The sequence below is a fragment of the Seriola aureovittata genome, chromosome 2 (genome assembly GCF_021018895.1).
Source record: "Seriola aureovittata isolate HTS-2021-v1 ecotype China chromosome 2, ASM2101889v1, whole genome shotgun sequence".
Classification (NCBI taxonomy): Eukaryota; Metazoa; Chordata; class Actinopteri; order Carangiformes; family Carangidae; genus Seriola; species Seriola aureovittata.
In genome coordinates, this window is record NC_079365.1 from 10362501 (window position 1) to 10374547 (window position 12047).

Sequence of the window (12047 nt, forward strand, 5' to 3'; positions counted from 1 at the left end):
CAACACACACACACACACAGTACTAGCTCATTAGCGACCTCAGACTGTAGCCCTTAAGCATACAATTGGGAAATAACTGCATAGTTCAGGACCACTGACATTGGTGTGGAGCATTTTGGAAACCAGTGTGGCAAATAAGCATCAGACACAAACACACCCAGAGGAAATATTACCAATCATATATGTCTATAAAATTGACACAGCAGCCGACTAAAATTAGGACAGTGGGAGTGGTAGCACATTAACATTCCCAAAACACTGGCTCAGTGGCCTAACAGTACAAGTGTTATACTCACCTATTTGAAAGGCATTTGGCTGATAAGGCAGTCCGTGTTCTTGGCTCTCTTACTCTCACTAAACAAGTCCACTTGACTTCTCTTGTCTTTTAGTTCATTGTTTTTATCCTTCAAAATGAGAGGTCAGACGATGTAACTCTGATCATAATTGTCAGAAAACAGAAACTTACTGCAGGATGTACACTGCCAAAGTATGTTCTAAAATGTTCTGAGTACTGTCCGTTCTGTTGAATTGAGCAGTTATTTCCCAGTTGTAAGCATGAGGGCTATAGTCACTAATGAGGTAATGTTAGGTGTGCGTGCTGTTATGTTGTGCATGTACAATTGTGTAGACCTGTAGGTATGTTATCGAGGAAGATCTGAGTGTGGGCCCAAGTGCCAAAGTCCCCTGTTGCTCACCAGTTCTCTATTTTAGATGTTTGAAACTCTCAGGTTTTGAGAAACAAGAGTCTTCTGATATAGATCATATTTATGCAGTGGCCACTTTCTTGTTGGATCTTAAAATGTCACAAGTCATATAATGCGTATTAAGTACCTGAATGGGCTCATAATAGTGTACTTTAGGCAAACACTGCAAATGTTTATTATCTTTGGATGAGAAGTAGCAACAAACCCTTGTCTGTGTCAACACAACACGCTGCTCTGTTCAGCTGTGTACAACATTAATGTGTTTATCCAATCTGTTCTCTGCTCAGTGTCCCCTTCCTTTGTTACCCCCAAATCATAAGTGAGAATCATAAGTGTTGCATCATAAAAGCAGCATTATGCAATGTTTTGATGGTCCATTTATTGGCTCCCAGAGTATAACTTCTACCACTATATATATATATATATATGTATTAAGTAGAGTGTCTGAAAATGAGATGAACAAACTTCTGGGTTTATTATAGCACAGGTGGGAAATTGTGTGCATTACTTTTATAAACAGGAAGAACAAGTCTGGGATGTTACTGATGTGGTAATCAAACCAGCAAGGAAAAACAGGAAATTAGAAAATAAAAGTTAGGACACAGGTTGACGTCTTGAGAAATCATATAGTTTTTATTATTATTTGATTCATTTTGAAGTTGAAGTTCAGGTTTGTGCTCAGCCAGGCTTTCTCTCCACTGTGGAGGAAGCTTTTTTATTGAGCCATCCATCATTGCAGAGATCTTATTATGTTGCATCTAGATTGGATGCTCATTCGTTTAGGGATTGCTGCTGTCTAGAGAAGCCACATCACTGTGTCAATTTCAAACTTCAAAATAGCTACACCAAAATATAAATATACATTTTCCAAGCTTCAAAGCAAGGGTTAGCAAGTCACCCCCAATCGCTCAACTGTGAATATTAAACACTCACTCCCTCCCCCTTCCTTGCTAATATTATAAAAAGTCCATTATATATAATATTATACTTTTACTACTAATTTTATCGATGCTATATTCTTGTCAGGGGACACTCATTTAATGTGCTTTGACACATGAATGCACTATAAGTGATAAAATTGATAACGGCTGTAGTTCATTCAGAATGTCTGACATGACTTACTGGGACACTTCAATGTAACAAGCCATTATCAATGTTATTAGCTACACACAGTTTTTCCTGCTTTAACTAGTCAAACGTTCTGTCTCCTAGGACACAGGGAGCTTCACGGATCTGTATTTTAAAAAACCTCACACTAATTTTGAACTCCCCCCCTTTCAATTCCTGATTGGTTTTCTTGGGTGCCCTGGTGCAAGCGGGACAGACAAAATATATTGACAGTGCCAGCTGATTTTCATGCAGTTTTGAAAGGATTTAGGCTTTTGAACCTTATGCCAAGTTGTTATGAATGACCTCTTTGTCCCTGAAAATGAAAGTCCATCATATGTGTGCAGAATATCCAGCATGTTGTAATATCATTATAAGTGTCAACAGTTGAATTAATTCAGTGTTGTACAAGCTGATGCTGCCTATCAAAGTCCCAGCAGTCAAATATGTCATTTCCTGATTAAGATAATTGAAATCAAGAGAAGCTGTGCTGAACTGCAAGGCTTCTTTAATTAAAGTACAGTTCAGTATAAGAAAAGCCTGTAACAGAAGTAAAGGAGCCCTGATAAGGAGATCCCTATTAAATATTCATTCACAGATGTGGAATAAACTGCTGCATTAATATAGGACAACTGGTGGGCCATATTATATAGCTCTTAAGTGGTTGTGCTTATCTACACATTGGAGTTTTTAATGTACCAATAAAAATAACATGCTCACACCATAAACCTTGGAAGATCACTTTGAATTTACCCTCTGCATCAGTGACCTTTAGGCAGTAGCCCGTGTCTTCAAAGCACATTTTACAATATAGTGGACAAAAATTATCATATGGAGAACTATAACCTCTTTGCTACTATTGACCTGATTGTGCTTTTTTTTTCCTCCTGCTGACTGACTGCTGGGCTTGTTAAGGATAAGGTCAAGTTATTCATGATTTCTTTGTGTGAATGTGTGTGTGTGTGTGTGTGTGTGTGTGTGTGTGTGTTCAGGCTAAGAAGGGTCAGGAGTTGCCTAAGGATCCAGAAGTTCAAGTAGCCAAGATGGAGAAGCTCCTCAGTCTGTTGAGGGAACCAGAGCAAAGCACAGTTTAACGTGGCCGCCGTGGATTCTCTCCCCAACACAGAAACAGAAACATGGAACAATCTTTCACTCCATTTCTTTTGCTGAGCGTGTGCAACAGTAAACAACATTGACATAACAAGGAGACAATTTGTATATGTTTATTAAAAAATGTTTCCCTCTGATCTTTCTTAAGCTGTTAATAAATTATTCATACTCAATTAATTATTCATTTATTTATACTGCAGTACTTTATATATATTAAAAAGGCAACACTAGAATTCCATTGACATGGCTGACCTCTTCTGCAGGGATTTATTAAACCGCATCCTGTTGTACAAGTTGATTAAGCTAAAAAAGTGAGGGGGAGAGTTACTGCAAGTGAAGGTGGAGATAAATTACTGTAATAGATTGAGCATTTGTGGACCATATCCAGACAACTTGTCTTGGCTTGCACACGCCGTCCTGGGCACTTGTCCAGGAATGAGTGAGGAGCCTTTTAATATCCCATCTACGGGAAGAACTTTGCTTAGAGTCATGGTGGTGTCTCTTTTTATTTTGCCTCTTTTTCTCCATTCCTCTCTGTCCTAATGATCTTGTCCTTCAGTAAAGTACCACCCAGTGCTCTGATGCTCAACTGGAATCAAACACTGTCATAATGTCCCAAGCTCTCTTTGTGTCTGTCTCTTCTACATGGAGCTTCTTTGACCTTCAAACAGCACTATCTTTCGTTAAGAGTGATTCATCACTGGATCTCCACAGGTTTAGTTAGAGAGGACTGCTGAATAACCTCATTTCACAGATAATGCATTACAAATGATTGTAGCCAGTGGAAGGTATTGTTAGGTTTAAAACGCACGTCCTAAAATCTTTCAACACCATCACATTCCTTGTTGAGTCTGATGTTGCAGTGCCAGCGATACAGGTTAAATGCTTTAGTATTGATCATTTGTTCTGGGACACGGGGCAACATGGGCAGTGTCTGTTTGCAATCTGTAGGATCCATATGTACGTCTATACATTTGCGCCCTGTGATTCAGTTCAGAGTGAGTTCGCCATCATGGACAGCCACAAGCAGATGTCAGTTTAAGGTCCGTATTGAAGAGGACACAAATCTCAACTAAGCCTCTCTAGTCCTTATGTAACACCCTCAGCAAGGCGCTATGCCTCACAGATCGCTGGTATTTATGATTGATAATGACACACACACTTCACACAAGCTCCAGTCCCTATTCTCAGCAATAGATTGGTTTATCCTTTTTTTTTTGAGGAGAAAGAGAGAGTATGAAATAAGAGGATATATTTAGAAACGTCCAACAACAGCCCAGCCGCTCTTTGTGTACTGATCAATCCCTTCTCTCAGTCTCTGTTTAACCTGCATTCATCCCTGTGGTCATGTCCTTTTTCTCCAAGCTGTCTGTGTATACATTCACACTGGCATTCCTCCATGCACTTTGTCAAACCAAGGGCAAGATCTGACAAGTGATGGCTGCTTAAAAATAGTTTCCTCTCTCAGTTTATCCTTGCTATCTTTGTGAGGCACAGTCATTTCTGCCGTCAGTTTGGCAGCTGATTCTAAAAACTGTGAAGGACAAGCCCAATTATTGCTTGCAGTCAGTCTCGGTGCTCAGTCCCCTCTCCTGTGGAGGAGTGCACTGAGGCCATCTCTTGTTGCTACATTTGACTCATCCTACTGCAGTCAGGAGGTCAACAGGTACTTGTGCTCATTCATCTTCTGGGTGGCTCCTTCACTGAGAGCCAGCACCGGCAGCATCTCGGGGCTAGAGGGGACCCTGCAGGCTCGGTAGAGGATTAGACAGAGGAGAAGGAGGAGGACGGCAACAAATGCGTTGCAGGCTATGGCCACCAACGCAGCTGTGGACAGGCCCGTCGCGCTTTCTTCAGATTCCATAATGAAGACTGGACTGCAGTGTCCAGTGTTGGTCAAGTTGGTTCCATGCTGTCCTTAGTTCATTCTTAGGGATTGAGTGAGACTGAGCTTCACGTGTGTCTTGATTTTAGAGTAGAAATTGAATTCATAGGATTATGATTACACATGTCCCCAGATGCACTTCATAGACTATTTCCACTGTTGTTAAATGCCGTGCCTTATGAGGCAAAAATATCAACATGTATTGTCTATGACAGGGAGAGTGTTCCTTGGCACGGTGCACATTTAGTTTTGCTGAATATTTAGATCAAACAACCACAGCAAAGTCTGCCCGTGCCTCTCACTGCAGTGATGAATGTTTACTCCTCAAGGCTCGGTTTTTCTTTTTAGTTTCTTTAAGGTGACACACCACCACTCTGCCATACAGATAAGCCTCGCAGCACTTTCTGGCAATGCTGATTTCACAGTAGTCTGCACTATCAAAACGCCGCTTACGATTCCAGTAAATTCCTGCCAGTGTCTGTAAGAGAGGAACAAATAGGACAATTAGGAATAATTGAACACAAGCAGAGTTTAAAATGGGACACAGGAAGAAGCTGTGTGTCAGTCAGTTAACATCTCAGTCTTTATAAACATTACATATCAACATTAATCAAGTGTATATCAAGTGAGCTGCATTTCTGGTCTTGTCACATGGTTTCCTCTGAGCTGGTGTGCTCTGGTGATAAGAAACTTCGAAGACAAACTAATCAAAGAAACCTTTCTGTGCTTATTTTAGGTGTTTGAGTGTCAAAGGAAATTGGTGATCAAAATGAAAAACAGATCAGGTCATGCTCGCAATTCTTCAACCATCAGACACATATTAATGCATAGAAAAAAATGCATTTTAATTAAATAACAACAGCAGAGCAGAGTATAGATCACATGTGACAGCCATGTGTCAACAAGCTGCAGGTTTTCATTCCAACCGATGACCACAGTAGGTGGCTTTACTAATGAGTTAGGTGGCTTTACTAATGAGTTCTCCCCCTCTACTTGAAGTACTCATCAGTGACTGGAGTTTTTGGTTGGAATGAAAACCTGCAGTCATCTGGCACTTGGTTGGCAAAGTGAGTAACTGCCCAATGGCCCCAGAACCCAAGGGGACCAAATGTTTTGCTAATTTGATGAATTGTAAAATTGAAAGGAAATTTGTACCACTAAAATACTAAAGCAGAGCTTACATTACCAGCTAATTCTGTGGCCATTTTGTGTCACAATCTAGGTTTACAAGCTTCATTATTTGTGTTTATCTCATGCTCATGTGGTGCAAATAAATTCATTCAGCCATGATGGTTGGCCACCCCTGACAAAGATGATAAGCTCATTCTTAGCAAGCATCTGCTGTAGTCTGTATGAAGGCTTTTTCTTTCCAGCAGAGTGCAGTCACCTGAAGGCAGACAACATATGATCCATGTGCCGTTTGTAATTGGAGTAATGTGCATTTTGAAAGCACAATTATGCACAACAGATCCACCGTGGATAGCCACAGTTGCAAAATAACTATACAGGCTGTTGTATTTTCACACATACAACTCTGCATGTCACACACAAGAACATGCCTTCCTTTTAAAAGATGCTGATCTGGACTCTCAACTCCACAACTGGTCTGCACTGCTTCTGAAGCGACAGTATCAATGTCTATGATAGTTAATAGCCCCAAACAAATTCCTAAAAACACCCACGGATAATGTATGATAGTTTTTTTTTTTTCCTAAACCCATCCTGTTTCTACGTGCACAACTAATGCGCATACATGTTTTTAACTACACACCAAAAGTGTAACTGCGCCTTGCACTGTGTACTTTGATTCACCAAAATTAGCCCCAATCCAGTAACAAATCAGATGCTACATGAGTTTTCTTTCACATGCACCATCCCACTCTTCCACATATACCCCTGCATGCTTGACGCGCTCATCTTTCTTCATAATCCTGCAAATTAACATCTGAAGTACAGATGGGCCATATGCTAATGCAGAGCACAATATCAAGAACTAGATTGAAAATTCACTCCCATTATTTTCCCATTTGGTAAATTAGCATATCCATAAATTTACATTGGAATAGCACTTGTAGTGTGAACAACTTATGCTACAGTGAGTGAGTAGTGTTTACGTGAAGTGATTATCAAGTCTAATGATTTTGAATTTACTAAAACATCCAACAACAACCTTCCAACAAAAACAGAAAAAAGAAGTTGCTGTGTTTGGGACCAGTTGGATTTGGAAGCTAGAAATGAAAAAGATAGAGAAATTATCAGTTATCCTGAGAATGGATCAAAGCTAATCTCAGGTTAGAGTGTCTGGATGATTTGAGATTTTATTGCGATGTGCATTCTGGTCCTTTGCTGAGACTGATTTATTGAAAGCAAATGACCATTTGCCTCTTGAATTTGAAGTTGTCTTTATGCAATAAAGACCTGTCATTTCATTTTGTTTACTATCACAATTCATTCCAATGCAATTAATTAACAATATAACTGGGAATGATTGGTTATGTTAGTTAAGGCAGCGGTTTGCACAGACTTTTTAATGTGTAGCTGTGAAAACAGTTCAGATAAGGCAAAGCAGCAGCAGAGCAGAGAGTAGCAGCTTTTGGTTTTACAGTGATGGAAAACCTGGCTGCCCACAGAGTGTGACAGTTGGATTTGATAAAGTCACCGAGCATTTTGATCTGGCTTTTGTGCAGCTTTCAGGACTTGGCGGATAGACGCCTCTGTTCTTTCATTCTGAAGAGATTGAGGATGATCGTTATTCATGACAAAACTTCCCCCGAGAGTCTGAGGATGCAACAATCACAAGTAGAGATGTCTCTTGTGTGTCATTCATTAACTCAAGGCGTGATTATGTCATATTTTAGGAGGCTCAGGTTGCCTCTAGTCCTGTACATAAACATCTTTCACATTGTCTGGATGTTAACTTCATCTCACCAATACGCTAAGACTTTTGAATTTTATGTGTTGTCACATGCCAAAGCAAAGTCTTAGATTTAATGCTAGCTGCACACTTACCCCACAGACTCAGCCAACAGTTTGTCTTCTTAATAAATATCCCATCTTCTTTTCTCCATCTTTGCTCCCATGCATAACACTTCAGCTGTTTACCATGCTCTGTCCCGTTCTCTCATCCGTCTGTCTCCGCCTCGTCCTCTCCTTCTCCATCTGCTCTGCTGCACTACACGCACAACTGAAGACCAGGCAGAACTGCACACTTGTTTTTGAGAGAGCTCTCCAATTGCAGACACAGAGAGAGAGAGAGAGAGAGAGAGAGAGAGAGAGACAGAGGAGGGGCTGTGCAAGTGGATGTCAGCAGTGATATCAGGCGTAGGGGAGAGGGAAACGGCTTGGATGTAATTATACAGGGTTCCTGCTGCAGACAGGGGGGGTGGGGTGGGGTTTGGGGGGTGTAGGTGGGTGGTGGTGGTTGGAGGTTGTTACGGAGAACAACAAAGCCGCCTGTCAGATAAAACAATGACTTCCGCCTCGCATTGCGGTGCACAGTATGGCCACACAAATTATTTTAGCTGTTCAACACACGACTGGGAACAGAGGAGGGCAGACTGAGCTATTATGAGAGGAACGCATATTAAGGATTAACCGAGGGATTTGTAGTTCCTAAAAACGGTACACCCAGTACAAAACAAGTTCATGAATTTTCCAAAACTGGAACTTTTCCTTGTCTTTCCAAGTCCAGGTTTACATCTTGTTTTTATATCCTGATGCTCCTGTTTTCTCCAGTCCCACCCCACTTCCTTTGGCCATGTTAATGATGTAACCTTTGGGGTTTGGTAGTACGCAGTTTGTAAATAGCCCTGAAACCCAGTGGCTGTAATTTGCAGACAGCATCTTTATCATGTTATGAGAGATTTGAGATGATGACTTGGCATTTTTGCAAGCTCATAACTTGGAAAAAACTAATTAAGCTGTATTTTCAAAAGATTTTAAGTCAGGACACAGGCCCACATTAGCTTCTCACATCAATTCTCTTAATATAAGTGATCTACAGTAAGTGAGCTGCACATTCACCACAGTGGCAGGGTTCCTGGTGTGTTACATTATCATATTAACTGCTTATGAAGTGATTTCAGCGCAGAGATGTCTTGAAGACTGAAAAGCAGCTGTAAAAAGCAGAGAGTGAAAAAGTTAGTACTGCAGCATTTGGGGAATGTACATTTTGTTCCACTAGGAGATAATGTTCTGTTGCAAATGAAAACTCTGAATTGTTTTCATGAGGCCTCTGTGTTGGATTCATGATGCCTCTCAATGGGATCTTTTGTTGTTCAAGTTATTTAGGGAATGAAATGACAGATGTTCAGAGTCTGCATCCAGCTGGTGTGCAAGAAGTAGAAAGCCAAAGAAAAATATGTTTTGAATCTCAATGAAAAGTTACTGTCACAGCCAGTGTTTTTCCACTCACCCTGCGTCTGTCTCACTCTCCACTCTGCCACACCTCCTCATCAGCCTCACTGCCCTCACCTGTTGCCCCCAGCTGCACTACATCTCAAATCAAGCCAGTATATATGCATCCCCGGTTCACCCGCGCTTTGCCAGATTGTTCTTAGTATCATGCAAGACTTTCCAGCGTTCATCTCCGGACTGACTCCCCTGTATCTGCCCCGGTAAACTCCTCAGCCTTGTGTCCCCGACCACGAGTTCTGCCTGTGCGCTTCCTGGTCCCCGTCTGCCTGTCCCTGTGGCTGTTAGGCCTTCTCCATCTCCGACGTCGCAACGTGAGTGCTTCCCTGCTGGTTTCTCGTCTGACTCCGATTACCTGCCTGCCTGCTCCTTCCTGGTTCGTCTGCCCCGCTGACTGCACACCTGGTTCCGATCCTCCTGCATCCTCGACTACGTCTCCAGCCTGCTCCCTAACGGTACCTTTACCATCCCACCAACTCGTCCCTGTGTGTGTGAGCCTCCCAAACTGCCTCAGAAGCCAGGCAGGTGGCTGAGGCTAATGGACAGGCGATAGCAGCGTTAGTTGGGCAAATGCAGCAACTAACGACCGTCCTGATTCAGCCTGCTGCTCCCATGCCCCTCACCAGCTCAAACGGCACCAGAACCAGCTCCAGCTCCCCCAAGCCCAGAGATGCCCCCCAGCCCCGGGTGGGACCCCCAGAGTGCTATGATGGAGACCCAGACTTTTGGCCATTTCCTAACAAAGTGTTCCTTGCTGTTCTTCCTTCAGCCCCGCACCTTCGCCACTGAGGAGGCGAGGGTGGCCTTCACTATCAATCACCTGACGGGCAGGGCCTGGGGGCTTTCAGCTCAGAGACTGCACGGGGGCTTATGGGTATACAGCAAGTAGGCTGGACGGTGGCCGACTTGTCTATCGACTTCCGGACCAAGGCCAGCCAGAGCAACTGGAATTCTGCAGCCCTCTGTGACGTGGCTGACTACATTAAGGACGGGCTGGTTTCCCCGGCCTTCCTTTCAGGGGCGGACAGGGAGTACAGACGACCTGTGGGTGGTGATATGCCAGGCAGGAGCTCGACCTTCGCAACGCCTACCATCTTGTCCGCATCAGAGAGGGGGATTAGTGGAAGACAGGGTTCAACACCCCCAAGGGGCATTACGAATATCTCGTAATGCCTTTCGGACTCACCGACGCTTCGTCTTCGTCTACCTTGATGACATACTAATCTTCTCCAAGACCCGGGGGAACATGTTCATCGTGTCCGGTCAGTGCTCCAATGTCTCCTGGAGAACTCCCTGTTCTTCAAAGGCGAGAAGTGTGGGTTCCCTGCTTCATCCGTCTCCTTCCTGGGGTACCTCGTGGCAGAAGGCAGCGTGCAGATGGAACCGGCAAAAGGTCTCCGCCGTCACCTCCTGGCCTATTCCTGACTCCCGCAAACAACTGCAGCGTGGTGGGTGGTAGGTGTGGGAGCCGTTCTGTCCCAGAGATCTGTCACCGACCAGAAGCTCCACCCCTGTGCCGCCTTCTCTCGGCGCCTGTCACCGGCCGAGAGAAACTACGACATGTGGAACAGAGAATTGTTGGCGGTGAAGATGGCTCCGGAGGAGTGGCGGCGGCGCCATTGGCTGGAGGGCGCCAAGGAACATTTCCTGGTTTGGACCGACCATAAGAACTTAGAATACGTCCAAACAGACAAGAGATTGAACTCCCGCCAGCCCCTGGTCCTTATTCTTCACTCGGTTCAACTTCACCCTCTCCTATCATCCAGGGTCCTACAATGTCAAGCCTGACGCCCTGTCCCGGCAGTTCGAGAAGGGGGAGGATTCTGCTGAGGGGTCCAACATCCTTCCTTCTCCCTGTGTCATCGCCACCCTGACCTGAGATATAGAGGAGAGAGTGAGACTCGCCACCGAGGGGTCAACCTGGTCCCAGCGCCTGCCCGCCTAATCGCCTGTACGTCCCGCAAGCCGTGAGGTCGGAGGTGCTGCAATGGGCCCACACCTCCAAACTCCCCTGCCATCCGGGTTCCCAGCGAACTCAAGACGTTCTCCTCCAACGCTTCTGGTGGCCCACCCTGAAGGAGGACACCCGCGATTTTGTCAAGGCCTGCTCTGTCGGCAACCAGCATAAACCCTCCCATCAGGCTTCGGCGGGACTCCTTCAGCCTCTCCCAGTCCCACATCGTCCATGGTCACACGTCTCCTTGGACTTTGTCACCGGTCTTCCTCCTTCCAAACACGGTCACACGCCCACTTTGTGCCCCTGCCCAAGCTGCCATCGGCCAAAGAGACTGCCCAGCTGGTCCTGCTCCACGTCTTCCGCCTGCATGGTCTCCCTGCCGATGTGGTGTCCGACCGGGGGCCCCAGTTCTCCTCGGTTTTTTTGGAGGGAGTTTTGCAGCCTGATGGGAGCCACTGCCAGTCTCTCTTCCGGGTTCCATCCCCAGTCTAACGGGCAGACGGAGCGAAAGAACGAGGAGATAGAGACGGCCCTTCGCTGCATGTTCTCCCGGAATCCGTCCTCCTGGTCGCTGCAGCTCCTATTGGTGGAATACGCCCACGATTCCCTCACCAGCTCCGCCACGGGCCTCTCGCCCTTCCAGGGTGCCTACGGCTACCAGCCCCAGCTCTTCCCGGCCTTGGAGAAGGTTTCCTGTCCGTCTGTCCAAGCCTTCGTCTGCCGCTGTCTCCGAACCTGGGTCCAGGCAGGCACTGCCCTCCAGCGCTCCGTGAGTCGGTACACTGCCTCAGCCAACCGGTCTCCAGTCTACCAGGTCGGCCAGAAGGTGTGGCTCTCCACCCGGACCTACCCTACTCCGCCGGGTGGAATC

At 45.0% G+C, this 12047-nt stretch overlaps 1 protein-coding gene across 1 annotated transcript in view; it reads left to right on the forward strand.

Annotated features, from left to right (window-relative positions):
* dnai1.2 (dynein, axonemal, intermediate chain 1, paralog 2) overlaps positions 1–3058 on the forward strand; it is an 18429-nt gene extending 15371 nt beyond the window's left edge. The window contains exon 20 of the mRNA XM_056363767.1: positions 2804–3058. Coding sequence (XP_056219742.1) covers positions 2804–2905 — 102 coding nt within the window. The 3' untranslated portion in view covers positions 2906–3058. The remainder of the gene's footprint in view (positions 1–2803) is intronic.
* The last annotated feature ends 8989 nt before the right edge of the window (positions 3059–12047 follow it).